Source organism: Sprattus sprattus (genome assembly GCF_963457725.1).
Source record: "Sprattus sprattus genome assembly, chromosome: 1".
NCBI classification, from domain to species: Eukaryota; Metazoa; Chordata; class Actinopteri; order Clupeiformes; family Clupeidae; genus Sprattus; species Sprattus sprattus.
In genome coordinates, this window is record NC_137920.1 from 38,160,260 (window position 1) to 38,175,844 (window position 15,585).

Genomic DNA, 15,585 nt, shown 5'->3' on the forward strand with positions numbered 1-15,585 from the left:
TGACATTGTTTACTCCTCTACAAGCCAATAGGCCTGCCACTTCACCATCATGATGCCTATTCTGCATGTTCAGATGTTGTTGCGCAGTTGAGCGTTTGGAAAGGTGCGGGACCCATTAAACCGATTGGAGGGCTGTCACTGCATACGGGCTTAACTGGTGAAGCGAAGTTTTGTCCTCTTTCGCAACAAGCTGAAGCACGTCCCTGCATTACTTGCAGGTTTTGGACACCTCACGGTGCAGTGTTGACGCGCTTCGCCAAGATGGATCACTACCCGAATTACTTGTAATCGCCAGTCATTAGTAAACTTCCATCTATGTGGACTGCGGGAGATCGAATGTAAGTACGAATTGGGCACCTTTTGAGGTGTTTTAGGTAAATTAATGCTATAAAAGTTCGAATGAGTTTTGCATTTCTTGCCACTTAGTGACAACGAGCGGACTAGAAAATGACATTGTGCCTATGTATTGATATCTGTTATCCAAACTGATTTAAGGGTATTCTCAATTACGTATGCACACTTGTGCCTCATAGAATAGAAAGCTACGTAGGCTGTACAGTATAAAGGTAACATATTAACAGTAGGCTAATGAATAATTTAGACTGGCAAACTAAACGCGACTGATAGAGATGAAGAAAAAGTATTCAAACTCGTCCTAGGGTATATGAATTCGCACATGCGAATCTTTAACAGACCGATTGATGGGTCAATGAGGATTATTTACAAATCGAGACACTGTATTATGAAAAAGTGTTGAGGCCGAAGGCTACAACACCCTGATTATATTACATTTAACTTTTAGGTCCTTTTTTCACTTTGTGGTTGATCTCTTTTCACTGTGTCCAATGGTGGCTTCTCAGAGACTCATCGAGAAATATTTGATAGCCCAGGCCTACACACTGGGAACGATAGCTACTCTATTTTTACACATGTCGCTACTGTACATAAAATGCAAATGTATTTCTTTAGATGTGTTGCATCCTTGCACTTCGGTAACCCAAATATGTCATTTATTGCAGGCACAGGTACTCATTCTACCTCTTTCTGTAAACACGCAAATAACCCAGCATATTATCCTCAATACATCTCCTCCAGTAATTTGTAGATCGGTGATACTAGTGGAAACACCCTGTGGACTACCAGCTATTGAAACCATTGAAACCTGTCCCTCCTGTCCCGCTGGCAGGCAGCTTTGAAGATGATCCCGGTGAATGAGTTCCGGCACATTGCCTCAGAACAAAACCCCCAGTACCGGGTCCTGAAGCCATGGTGGGACGTGTTCTCCGAGTACCTTTGTATCGCCATGCTCATGATCGGCGTGTTCGGCTGTACTGTTCAGGTAAGACACATGATATGGGACTTCATTCAAGCAGAATGTATTTAGTGTTTAGTTTGACTGCAAGAGGCTTTGTAACAACGATGAGGTCACCCAAAACTAACTTTTATTTTGAGGACAATATTCTTCACTCAAGGTCAAACTATTTCAGTAGCAAATAGCTGGGTTGAGATAAGGCAAGGCCAAGGACTATGTGGGAGTTTTCCATGCCTCCTTAAGCAAGCCTTAATTCAGAGGGAAAGGGCATGTGGTTGACATTGACATCTGCAGATCCCCTGAAGTGCTGACAGTTGTACAGCACCCCTCAGCACCTTCCCTGTGTGTGTGCGTGGGTGTGTGCGCGTGTATGTGCATGTGTGCTGTTCACAGCCTGCAGCAGGAGACAAAAGTGCAGGTGAATAAGAAAATCACCTCAAATAGTAGTAGAGCTGTGGTTATGTTTAAGCCCTCGACATCCAAGAGCCATTTGCAGATCGAGACCCAAATAATGTGGTGAGACAAATCTAAGGAGCTCCTTACGTCTCTATGATCATTGGGGAAAAGGCATGTGTGCTCCATATCTGGACTGCATTGGAAGTGATGAGAGGTAACATGACTCATGTTTTATGAACACTACTCAAACATTGCTGATAACAGTGGTTTGACAGCCATAAATATCACGAGAGTAGCTGACAGACTTACGGAAGCGATCATTAACAAACATCAAAAGGCCTATTGACATAGATAATTCTGGTGGGCTGTCCTGGATTTTACACTCTGTTCCTTGCTGGGGCCAACCAATCCTAGAATGAGAGTAATTGGTCGTGAGATTACCGTCAGAGGAACAAACGCTGAGTTACTGGTACAGTGAGTTATAGTGTGACAAGTGATTCTGTGAATTCATCAGCACGACATGTGCATCACTGGTGCCCTGTTAGCAGAAGAGAGCGGACACAATCTTACTCTTGCCTTTTGTTTGACTCCTCTGACCTACTTGCAATAGAATTGGATTAGTCACCCCTCTTCGCCCCTTAGTATTTCATTCCTCATGTCTTTGCCCGTGATGATAATCTGTTCCTTGAGGACTATCTAAGCACTGGGTTCCCACAGTGTAACTTGCCATGTGCAAAACAAGAATGATTCAAAAGTGATGATGTGATGAAGTGTAGAACATCAGTTCTCAAAACACATAGAGATATACTGTGCTTACGTTCTAATATGAAATAATTAGAAATTAATATAATTAATTTACTAATATTTATGTTTAGTTGATTTTTACACATTTGATCCTCTGACCTGTAGTATGCTTGCCATACCCTGTGATTAGAATGGTTACAGGTTACAGTTTAATTACTTTTCTCCTCTCATTCATGTCATAATACTAGTTAATGCATAGAGTTCCTCATAAAAAAGTGACAATGCTCCCCAACATTTCTTAATGAAACTTTTTCTTTGCCACAGCTATCGCAAGACAAAATAGCGTGTCTGCCAAACCGTATCATCAGCCCTTCCAAAGCAGAAACAGATTGCGACCATATCCGAGAGCACAGAGCCAATGACAGCCTGTGGGAGTTCAGCATCATCAAGGAGCTCAAGCCCAATGTGCTCGAGGTGTTTGGCCGTAAGAATGGCCTTGACATTCACCAGTATGTGTTTGTCAACCACTACTGCTACGAGCAGGCTGTCCACTGGTATGCCAAATACTTCCCCTACCTTGTGGTCATCCATTCCATGATCTTTATGGTGGCCAGCAGCTTCTGGTTCAAGTTCCCGGGGACGTCCTCCAAGCTCGAGCTCTTTGTCAACATACTGAGCAAGTGCTTTGACTCGCCCTGGACCACGCGAGCCATCAGCGAAGTGTCAGAGGAGCGTGGAGAGGAGAAGATGGTGAGTTGGAGAAAGGGGAGCACCTGGTCAAAGGTCAACCCTGATGGATTCATGGGCACCGATGTGGAGAATATCACCCTACTGCGGTCGGCTTCTGTGGTGTCCGGCCCAGAGAAGAAACTACCAGAAGCGTCTGCAGCCTCCGTCTTGGACAAGAAGGAAGGGGAGCAGGCAAAGGCGCTCTTCGAGAAGGTGAAGAAGTTTCGCACCCATGTGGAGGAAGCCGATCTCCTCTACAAGATGTACGTCATCCAGACATCCCTTAAAGTCTTCAAGTTTGTTCTCATCACAGTTTATACTGCATCACTGGTACCCAACATGGAGATTGTAGTGAAGTGTTCAGTGCCTCCCGATCTGACTGGCTTTGACATATTTTGTTGTAACCATAATAGGGCCAACCTTTTCTCTAAACTGGCTTATTGCTACATTTGTTTCGTTGGAGTGTATGGATTATTGTGCATATATTCCCTGTACTGGCTTTTTCATCGCTCACTAAAGGAGTATTCTTTCGAGCATGTCCGTCTGGAGACAGGCATCAATGACATACCGGACATGAAAAACGACTTTGCGTTCCTGCTGCACCTTAGCGATCGGTACGACCCCCTTTACGCCAAACGCTTCGCTGTCTTCCTGTCTGAGGTCAGCGAGAGTCACCTCAGACAGGTGAACCTCAACCACGAGTGGAGCGTCAAGAAGCTACGCGCCCGCCTCAGTCGCAACGCCAGCCAGCGTCAGGAGCTCCACCTCTTCATGCTGGCGGGGGTGCCGGACACAGTGTTCGATATCCCCGAGATCGAGTCGCTGAAGATAGAGCTGCTCAGCAACATCACCCTCCCAGCCACCTTGACACAGCTCACGGAGCTGCAGGAGCTCTCCCTCATCCACTGCCCGGCCAAGCTGCAGCACGCCGCCCTCAACCACCTGCAGGAGAACCTGAAGGTACTTAGGCTCACCTTCGAGGGCCTGGAGCAGGTGCCCCTGTGGATGTACACGCTGAAGGCCCTGGAGGAGCTGCACCTGAGCGGGCCTCTGAGCCTGGAGGCCTCGCGCAGCGCCACGCTTGAGACGCTGCGGGAGCTCAAGAACCTGCGCGTGCTGACGCTGCGTAGCCACCTGACCAAGCTCCCGCCCGGCGTGGTGGACGTGGCAGGCCAGCTGCAGCGTCTCTGCGTCCTGAACGAGGGCTGCAAGCTGCAGGTGATGAGCAACATGAAGAAACTGACCAGCCTCACGTCCCTGGAGCTCATGGGCTGCCAGCTGGAGCGCATCCCCAGCGCAGTGTTCAGCCTGACGGGCCTGCAGGAGCTGGACCTGAGGGAGAACAAGCTGACCACCGTGGAGGAGATCATGAGCCTGCAGCACTGCCGACGGCTCAGCACGCTGCGGCTGTGGCACAACGCCATCGCCTACATCCCCGAGCACATCAGCAAGCTGCACGCGCTCGAGACGCTCGACGCCAGCTGGAACAAGATCCGCCGGCTGCCGGCACGGCTCTACTACTGCACCAAGCTGCGGCACCTGGACCTCTCGCACAACCAGCTCTCCGTGCTGCCCACGGAGATAGGCAGCATGCAGAGCCTGCAGTATCTGTCCATTGCCTTCAACTCCCTGGAGTCCCTGCCTGAGGAGCTCTTCTCCTGCAAGCGGCTGAAGACCCTCGCACTGGGGAACAACAGCATATCCTTCCTGTCCCCTCGTGTGGCCAATCTGGCCCAGCTGGTTCGCCTGGAACTAAAGGGCAACCGTCTAGAGTCCCTTCCCCAGGAGATAGGAGACTGCCCACTCCTCAAACTGAGCGGAATTGTGGTAGAGCAGAGCCTTCTAGAACTTTTGCCTTCAGAGGTCAGACACAGAATGGATGATGGTTAAGAATGGCTGTTTTTTACTCACCTGTCTCACTCTCAATGACTCTTATGAGCAGGTGGAAACATACTTCAGTGTCTTAGTGATGGCAGCTTAAGAACTCAAGAACCTAAGACAAGTGTTTACATTACCTGAAATACCTTTATGAACCTGTCCTTCTCATTGGGAATTTATGTCCAAACCAAGCACCTTCAAGTTTACTACTTTGGACTTTACGAAATCAAATCCAATAGCCTGGGCTTAGATTTATTTCGATCAAAGCTCAGAGAAATTTTTCTTATGTTCTTAACTACTATTTTATTGGTATTAAAGACAATGCTAGTAAGACTGATGATTGCTGTAACATTTTATTTTTGTAACTTACCATGCACATTTTCATAGCTGTGCCATTTCACTTGTTATCATTTCATTTGTTGAAGGGCCATTCTCTCATTAGAAGGTAAAACCAGGTTGGTAACCCATTGGCTGGGAAGTTGTTTATTGGCTGACAAATATGCAGAGTGAAACTAACAGTACTTAACAGTTGCCTCTGAGAGAATGTGTTTGTGGTCTGTGGTTGTTCTTAATTGTTTTGTTCTCCTGAGTTCTTTTTCCTCATTTTTGAGAGCTTCAGTCCAACATCAAAGCAGTACAGCAGCAGAAAGCAAACAGCAGCAGGGCTGATTGACTACTGTGTGGGAAGCCAGATATCGTACACAGCTGAGACCTTCCCCATTTTTATCAAGCATATCTCATGTTTAATGTTTGGTGCCTGAGTTCAGCACACTACACTCAAGGGGAAGTTGGAAAGGGCTCACAGCAGTTCAGGTTTTTCCAGAACTGGTATTCAAAGCAGGTAGATGTGCTGCAGCCTTGGGTGATACAATTACAAACACTTAACTCATTCCTCTCAAATTCCTAAATTCCCAATTCCTGACTGTTTTTTGATGTATTGCTCCTTACAAGCCATTAATACAGACTACACAGGACTTGATAACTGGGTTAACACGAGTCCACGGAGTACTGAGAGAGCACTGCGTTTCTGATTACAGTCTATGAATCCCAAACATGGTGTCATGTCCACTCTTGCTTCTCCACAGCAAGAGATACCAGCCGAGGCTGAATACACACACACACACCTCCCTGATCTCCAGACAACAAAGTCCCAGCCCCTGCTGACAGCCGAAACCAGGCAAACAGAACTATCCTCTGTCTTCCCGCCCGCCTGCCTAGTGACACACCCAGTGGAATTTTCCAAAGGTGTGCAGAGCAGGTTAACTGGTGAACAACAGAGAGCTACGGCTGTGCTAATCAGTTGTAGGCTCCGCCTTCTCCCTACTGCATGACGTGAGAGCGGACGGAATCTTAATGTTTGTGTAACTGTAGCCGATAGTCAGGCCGTTGTTCGAGGTACTCTGGTGGACGTGCGCAGCTACTGAGCAATAAGCACACAAAGGTTGTATGAGTTCTGAATGTACATATACGTATTTTTTATGGTGTGTTTTGGAATATAACACACAACATGTCTGTTCATGGAAACTGTGAAAATGCACTCTAATTACCTCAGGACTCACTTGCATATAAGTATATGTATTCAACAACTTTGGATGTTTCTTTTCATTTAACTCAAATGTGTCTAAAGGCTACAAACTGAGTAAAGATTACACACTCTATTTGGCATTGGCATTATAAACCTGAAAATCAAGGAGGAAGAGGGCAAATGAATAATCTCTCAGGGGAAAGAACAATCCGACTCCGCCCTCAAATGCTTGACCAAGTTTTTAGAAGTTTGACTCCATTCATATATAGTAGTGGGGAAAAAAAGTAATGTTACTGTTGTAGCAAGCTCAATGGTATTATATGTAGAGTATATAAGAGTGCTAATCACATGTATTATTTATTATTATTTAATATATAGCACTGTGGGTAGATGAAAAATCAACTGGTTCAAGAGATTCTCAAAATGTCTTATATGAATAACATTGCCTAAACACTACGGCTGTGACAAAGCACTTTTAACCCTCCAAGTTGACTCGGAACATCTCGTGTGCCCTCTAGTGCCAGCCAGGGAAACACCTATCTTTACGACAACACAATTCAGCTCCTCTCAACTTTTATAAAGCAAAATTTTCTAGACAAAACCAAGATAATCAGATAGTATAAGTATAAAAAGAGGTACCTCACTGAAATAAAAATGGAAAAAAAAAACATGACAATGAATCATGAGGATATTTGAGCACAACTGAACAAACATTGTTTGGGATGTGACAGCTGAACAGGTTGTATGAGTGAGAACTCCCATTCACATGATGTCATAATGAGAGGTTCACAGGAAGGCTGATGACATCATCAAACATCTCCGCATCCTTTATTTGCGGTGTGGTGTGGAGGAGTGAACTCTTGTGCAAGTTGAAGAACGCTGTTTTAACAGAAGAACTGACGGGTCACAGAGATCAGGCACAGGACAAACATTTACACCCAGGTTATTAAAGGAATTCGGGAGGAGGGTTGGTTCAGTCTTGCGGTGACTGACATATTACAACAGACAAGTCTGGAGAGAGCTGGAAGGGATTTGATGTAAATGTGTGTGAGAATGATTAGTGAACTGAGTGTATTTGATGCTAATCCAATCCCATGCCTTAAGAGGGTGTAGCTCACAAAGAGGCTCAGACAACACACAGCAAAGACTAGTGGTGCTCGTGGGTTGGTTTTGGCTGGAGTCCAGTCATCACCGGGATTCATACCAAAATGTAAAGGTGTGTCTCCTGTCCCAAGGTGTTTTACTCTGCTCTGTTAGTCTATGGAGGGATGGTTTCACAGTAAATCTTTTTTTTTTATATTTAAGATTTATTTTTTGGCTTTTTGCCTTTAATCAGATAGGATAGTGAAGGTTTAGACAGGAGATGAGACGGGGGGAGAAGAGGTGGGTTTGGGAAATGACCGCGGGTCGGATCCAAGAACTGGCAGAAATTTGAGCCAACTAACAGGACATCTGATGTTTTTGTGTTAAGTAGTCTTTGTATACGTACTTTTTGAGTAGTGCCTGCTATAGACCTTTGTGTACCCATATGTAACAACAAAAAAGAGAGATGGGAAGAAGGTGGTGAATCATCAGTGTTCCTGGAACAGAGCCCTGGAGTATATAATAACTGACGGTAATCATGGTTGTGTTCTATAATAACTGAGCTAGATAAGTGATAAAGGGGTGCCCCTGAGATAACAACACAGAGAGGAATGTTATGGCCAACTGGAACAAATGTTGAACTGAAGTCCCAGATGACTGTAAACCCTTAACCCTGAGTGTACAAACAAGAGGGAAGCAGTTTAGTGGATGTCATACATTTGACACAAGTGACTCATGAACACACCTCTCAACCTCAATACTGCCACCATACCTACCTCTTATAAACCTTCAAGGTCTGACGGTGTAGACAAAAATGTATCCGCAATAAAATACCACATGAACTAGTGAGACTGAACTGCCATGCAGGCACCTAATGCATGACTGAGTGATGATGTCGTTCTTTCTCTCTTCCCAACCCACACACTACACCTAAGCAAACGTACAGGGACAAAAAACAGAGTCAGAAACAGGGAAGGTGCTGCCAAGGGATTAGTTGCAAGATGAGACAGGTGAGCTTTTGACTCTGAAAGCCTTCAGCAAACAACACAACCATTGTTCGTGTGTCCAACATGTTCTGTGTTAACCCACCGGCGACCCCATTACCACACAAGGACTTTCTTTCTTTTCTTTCAGTGTCCACAAGTCGCCCTGGGCGGGAAGGCACATCATGATGTGGATTGAGTCGTAAATATCGTATACGCACTAGATGAAACAGTGCACGTGTCAATGTAAGAAGTTTCAGTTAAGATTAAGATCAAATTCAAACTGTACAGGGTCAAGCTCACTACTGACCCAGGGTGCTGGAAGTGTGCAGAAGAAGGCACACTAATTCATATGCTGTGGAGCTGCCCAAAAGTACAAGACTTCTGGACATCAGTTCATGAGTGCATTCAGAAAGTTGTAGGCCTAGAGGTTCCCTTTTGCATTCGCCTATACCTTCTAGGAGACCCATCTATACTGACAAATGACATTGCCTCAGTCTATGCAGAATGGGTCCAGACAGCCATCATGCTAGGTAGGAAACTGCTAGTCCAACAGTGGAAGTCAGCCCATGCCCCATCAATTACAGACTGGTATAATGCCCTTACCACAGTTGCTGCATATGAGCGGGTATCATTTACCCTGTTGGACAGGTTAGATTGGTACTTTTTTAAGTGGCAAAAGTTTCTACAATACTTAAATGGTTCTCAGTGATGTGCTGCAGGCTCAACTCCCCCCTACTAACACACAACATAGGTGCTCTCTGGTTCATCTTCTAGCGCAGCCTCCCTCCTCCCTGTTTTTTTTTGTTTTTTTGTAAATGCTATTTGTTATTGTCTTGTTTTGTCTGTGTTTTCAGTTTTTTATATTTTCAGTTTTTTCCCTTTTTCCTTAGCCTTATGTCTTTTTCTTTGTTGAAGGTTTAGAACATTTGTATTTATGTGGTTATTTGAATTATGTTGCGATGGTACATATAGTGTATACAAGCACTGGTGCATAACTTTGTATGTGATGATTATACCATGTTCATGCTTTGACCTATGAATGGTAACCTGTACAAACGTTTAAAAACAAATACAAATTGTCAATCACAAAAAAGATTAAGATCAAATTCATAGTTCTGTTCTATACCATTCTGTTCTATTCTATTATGGTGGGTGGAGGATAATCCAACTAATATAACACCCTTCATGAGAATTGTTTGGTCTTATGCCATAATTACATATTCAGCTTTTACATAAGTAGTTGATCACTGCACATAATGCCACCAAAACAATCTCTAAGTGGAGACTGGCGCCAAAGAACATGTTCTCCCATGCGTAGTGCTGTCTGGGAAGAAGGCAGGGGAGGAAGGGAATGTGGCAACTTACTCTCAGGTCTTTAGCCAAATATTTCAACAAGGTTTCAGCTGCTTTCTTTGAACCTGCATATAACCTTCAGGCATATATGTTTGCATTGACATGTGGCTTCAAGGCCTTTCGAGAGGAAGGCAAAACCAACCACTCAAAAATATAACATGTTGCAAATATTGGTGTGGTAATAAAATGGAATTAATGATTGTATGCACTGGGCACATTTTGTCCACTATGAAGACATAAAGAGCCAATAAGTGTGTTTGATGTGTCACACAACCTTACAGCATTTGTTAACATCTTTTACATCCTTATTGTGAGATTGGAATTGTCAGGATTTCCTTCAAAACCCACTAAACACAATTTGTATTCTCTATTTCCTCTTTGCAAAACTAGCAAACGTCAAATAGTCAATTCCTTGTTACATTACACTGCACATTCCTACTCCTACTGCAGGGAGTTTTTGTGTATTTCTGCGTTGCGGAAAGCGCTCTATGTACTTTCTTCAGTTATGCCAACCTGGTTGAGTAAAGGACATTACAATTGAACATTGCTGTTGCTGTTAACCCCACAGGTTCAGTAAATATCAGTAAAGCTTTTGTCTAACAAGAATAATGTAGTTTTTGTTATTCCAAGAACAGGTTACATCATCTCCGAGGTTTGTGGGCCCTCTTGTGGTTACAGTAGAATGGTTAAACTGGTTAAACCATAGTGACACTATATGGACAAGTCCAAACAAGGAAGCATAATTGTATGCAAATGTTTTCTAAACAGAGGAACTATCTTATTTTAGGTATCAGATTTCACCATTGTCCTTAGAGGTGGCTAAACCTATTCTTTAACATCTAGTAATATTGTGAACTGTATTCTAAGTATATTTTCGCTATTCAATTGTTCAGTTTCTACCAACGTATTCAACACATTATTTACTCCTGAGGGGAAGTATGAAAACCAGACCAAAACCATAAAAGGTCATTATGTTAAGTGTCTTGAACAAGCAGAAAGGCACTGTGATTAACACACTACTGCTTACAGTGTAAAAGGGTGGTTTGATCAAATCCATCACTGCAAATGTAAAGCAGTCCTGATTACCACTGATGAAAGCAATTACACTAGAAGGCCTATTTTGCGTATGAGGGAGAAATGTGCATTAGAGAAATCAATATTACCATAGCAATTTCATATGATGATCAATCACCTCCTTTGTAAGATCACTAACACTCATTATTCTGACTCCATTGAATTATACTAGTATTGTAACATTACCGTGCACTATGCAATATTTGTCTAGATATTAAATCAGCATTTAGGCATGGCACAAGAAAAATAGTATGTTTGCTGAATGAAAACAGCTTATTCTTACAATAACTTTGTTGTTCCATGACACAGACCAAACTAAAGTTTTGAATTAAATGGTTGCCAATTAACCAAAGAAAGTTAAATACATGCAAAGAACCTTAAAACAGACCCAGAATGAGTGAGTGAATGAGAGTGAGATGAAGGGATGAGTGAAGGAGAGATACAGGGGAGTGGGGGGGCAGAGCAGAAGAGACCAAGAGAGAAAGAGAAAGAGAGACCAAGACAGAAAATGAAAATATAATGTCTGGTATATAACCCTATAAATATAATGTCTGGTATACAACCCTATAACCCTAATCTCCATTTAATTATATCTCCATAAAACAATCTAATGTTATTGCTCTTTCCTGCTCTTTCCTGTGACCCAACTAACTCGTGTTGGTCATCTGATACAGTGACAGTCACTACAGGTTAACTCTGTAGCAGGCTTGCATACACAACACGGGAATCGGCTTCTCCCTCATAACAGCTGATGTGATGGATAATCTCAGATGTGTGAGATTCTAGTGGGGGGGGGGGGGGGGGGGGGGGAGTTATTACTGTACACAATGCAAGGCTTTTGTTGTGAAAACCTCAGAGAGGTCCTATGATAAACTGACTTTATGACCCCCATATGGCCAAAGAACCAGAAATCTGTGTCCATTGCTGGGATCCAGTGTTTCCTGCTTTTACAGTTTAATTCATGTGAGGACACTTCAATCAGGTTATCATTTGTGAGTCTTTACATAACATCAGCAAACAAAATTGGGCTAAAGCTTGTTTACAGGCAACGACAACAGAAAACATTTTTGCCAAGCTCAGCTACTGGCTGTTTGCTGGAAATATAACCAAAAGAATGTACACTATAACTTCCTACAAAAAGTGCCTCCACTATACCATATACACCTAGTGTCCTTTAGTACCTCTATTTGTGACTTCTGTATCTACTTGACGAAGTACTATGTTTCCTTTTTGACAATCTGCAGTGATAATGAACAACTCAGAATGAAGAAATATGGACAATATTTTATTTGTGTTCTAAAGAAATGATGAAGTGTGAATACATCAAATTATTTTAGGGTTTAGGTGTATTTTCATAAATAACAATAAGCATTCCACAGTGGTAAACATAAAATTGCTATGTACAATATTTCAATAAATAGTACATATAAATTCATACATTTTATATACAAGAAACAAAACACATAAATCTTAAAAAAAGAGAAAAAGAAACAATGCAAGAAGCATCGGTTGCTACAAATTCATCAGTGCAAACTGCAAAACCATCCAAAAGAGGAGTGCAGCTGTCATTTCATATTTTCAAAAAAACAAAACAAAACAAACACAGTTCAAATGTCTACTTGGGTGAGTGTAGACAAGATGGACAAGGAAAAAAAAAAACAAGGACAATTTGTCAATCTACAAATGTGCATGGCAAACTCCCAAATGAGTTGAGGTTTGCAGTACCCTCTATGGTACTCTGTGCAAAAACAAAGATGTGTCACTTCTTCCACAAGTGTTCACACTATAGGCTACCATAAGGCTATCAAACTACCACAACGGATTCAAAAATCTAAGGATACACATTATTACAAATCCTATATATGAAATTTCACCAAAAAGCAAAATAATGAGAGGAAGGGATACATGAAACTCCCCGTGTTTTCTGCTATGACTTGAAAGTCAAGCTAGACTCCAACTGACGTTCCAACAGTTCCACCACGTCTGGTGTGCAGGAGGCCCTGGCCACATCCAGGGCCGTCTCCCCACTCGTGTTGTGATGGCTGAGATTGGACCGCGGTGCAAGGTATTCCACCACGTCTCTGTAACACTCACGGATGGCTATGTGGATGGGGAGCGCACCTGAGCTGTCAGGAACGTTGACCGACGCACCGAAGTCCACCAGAGCCCGAAGGGTATCAAGAAAACCACCGCGTGAGGCATCGTGGGCAGGGGTCACACCAAAACGGTCCTGGATGTTGGGGTCCGCACCATGCTCTAACAGTAGACACGCTACGTTTGTATTCCCCATCATCATAACCTGCAGACGGTGGAAAAAATAATAGTCTTTTAGAATATCTCTGTTATATTCTATCTACATTTTGTCGCTCTTAGATATAAAAAAATCAAAAATCAAAGGAAACAAATCTGCAAATCGATACCAATAGTATAAGGTTCTATCTGACATTGTAAAAAAAAAAAAAAATGATGTATTCATATGCCACCGACAGTTTGCACCGACACCGACAAATAAGGACAAATATCAACATCACAAGGTATTGAGTGGGTCCTAAAAGTCAAAACGTTATAATAATCAAACATCACAAAATCAACTAACAGTTAGAGGAATGCATTGCTTTCGACAAGTTCAGGGAGGTATACTTGCAACAAAGTAATTAGGTCATTCCTTGTGAGTATGTAACGTATAGTTATTAGCAAACGTTAATCTTCGGCCAACGCCCACTCAGGTGCTAACTGGTAACGTGATGGCTTTTATCACGTTACTCGTTCACCATGACTTTTCAGCTACGAAGCGGACTAAAAGGTCACACATTGTAAATGATTAAATACTTCACCTGTAATGCGGTCCGGCCAAATTCATTGACCGTGTCTGGATGTACCCGGCATTCCTCCAGCATCCGTCGCACTTCGGCTGTGTTCCCTTTCGCAGCGGCAGTGGTCAAGCCCTTGCCAGCATCATTCTCACTTAAAACCATGGTGGCAAGTCTCTGCTCTCGACAGCTTGCTATTACGACATACAACAGGAGACCTGTCAAAGTAATAAAAAAACGAATTGAATCAAACTGTTTGAACATGTTTACCTAAGTTAACCAGGATTCGTGTCGAGCTAGATAAAGTTAGCTAACGTAAGCTATAAATGCGCTTATTTTTGCTAACTATTTAGCTTGGCAGCTAGCTACTCAGCTAACGATAGTTAGCTAACACCATTTCATTCAACAAGCTGTCACGCTATCAAACGTGATGTTATCTTTCAAAACTACGGTGGCAAAAATAATATTCACCCACAAGGACAGTAGTGGTAAAAAGAAGCGAAAAGAAAACTAAAATAAATAATGAGAAGATAGTGTAGTAAACTAGCTTTGCTGGCTAACGTTTACTAGCAGTCGGGCTAACTGGTTTTTAAAAATAGGGAAACGAAACAAATAATCAGCTACGACAGCAGTGCCCTCTTACCTTGTTCACTCCTTTGCCTGTTTTGTAGATATTGCGACCGTTGGGTTTCCTTTTTAGTTCTCTGGTAATTGTTTATGTCTGCTTTTCAAATAAATCACAACAAATAATATGGTGTTTTCAAGGCTGCAGTACCTTTAATTTGCGCGCTGAGAATAGCCAAGAGTTTACTCTAGTATCTCTTTACAAACGTCGATGAAAATACCTCAACCAATAAGAAGCCACGGAACGTCGGCTGTCATTCCACATTCGGAGAAAAGGGCGGAGTAATAGTATGGTTGCTACAGTATCACCGTGGTAACTTGCCTCTCCACCAATGATAATGGCGAGCGTAGAAGGCGGGCAATTTGAGAACGTTATTTGTAGCGACAAGTTGTTCATTCATCTTTTCATTCTTTGATAGTAAACTTCTGAAGCCGGAGGAAAAAAGGCGGGTTATTAGGCAAATTAATACGCGAACGTTGTAAACAAGTCGCGATTCAGCGTTTTGTCACAAGTCTCCTCAAATAAGCCCCTTCACAGCAAAGTCAAAGACTCAGTTGGTAATACAAATGACAAATTGAAATATCATTTATGACAGCAAACATTTTAATTTCCAACCAGCAGTTGTTGCCCATTTTGTTACAGACTAAGTGTAAAAAAAACAACGTTAATTCTGCACGAGTAAATTACACTAATAGGCTTATAGCACGTGGAAATCATTTAAAACACAACTCGTGAACTTTTGTTCCAGACAATTTCATACAAAATATATTAAAAATGTAAAAGTGGGCCTGAAAAGCCTACCAGTGATTTAAACAGACAATACTTTAGTGAAGTATAGGTCTAAACTAGTAGGCCTACTACTCCCTATGTGTTGCTACCCAGACACAACAGTTGGACTAGGCTACCTGGTTAAACTGCACAGGAAAATAATATTCAATATCATATCCAAAGAGATCATTTAAATGATTATAGGAGTGTGTGTAGGAGTGAGGAACATCTTTGTGTAATACGATCCGTTAAGTTTGATCTTCCAGGTCTGCTCAAGATGACTGGGGTGAAGGGATGTTGTA

General features: G+C 42.6%; 2 protein-coding genes across 2 annotated transcripts; one reads left to right on the top strand and one right to left on the bottom strand.

Annotated features, from left to right (window-relative positions):
• Positions 1–1,198: 1,198 nt before the first annotated feature.
• LOC308369574 (volume-regulated anion channel subunit LRRC8C) lies at positions 1,199–5,071 on the top strand (the record flags this gene model as incomplete). Its single annotated transcript, XM_080844071.1, has 2 exons — positions 1,199–1,339; positions 2,777–5,071. The coding sequence occupies 2 exons, from the start codon at positions 1,199–1,201 to the stop codon at positions 5,069–5,071; spliced, it is 2,436 nt and encodes an 811-aa protein (XP_080700197.1).
• Positions 5,072–12,432: 7,361 nt separating this feature from the next.
• cdkn2d (cyclin-dependent kinase inhibitor 2D (p19, inhibits CDK4)) lies at positions 12,433–14,659 on the bottom strand. The gene is made up of 3 exons (XM_080835047.1): positions 14,534–14,659; positions 13,915–14,108; positions 12,433–13,379 (listed from the first exon to the last, which is right to left on the bottom strand). Exons 2-3 carry the CDS (start codon positions 14,053–14,055, stop codon positions 13,008–13,010), a joined length of 513 nt encoding a protein of 170 aa, XP_080691173.1. The 5' UTR covers positions 14,056–14,108; positions 14,534–14,659; the 3' UTR covers positions 12,433–13,007.
• Positions 14,660–15,585: the final 926 nt, after the last annotated feature.

What these genes read in the sequence shown, in the direction of transcription:
- cdkn2d (XM_080835047.1), bottom strand. Translation starts at nt 14,055, where the DNA reads ATGGTTTTAAGTGAGAATGATGCTGGCAAGGGCTTGACCACTGCCGCT. An exon ending in TTGGCCGGACCGCATTACAG is followed by an intron (nt 13,380 to 13,914) that starts GTGAAGTATTTA and finishes CACCGTCTGCAG; the next exon opens with GTTATGATGATGGGGAATAC.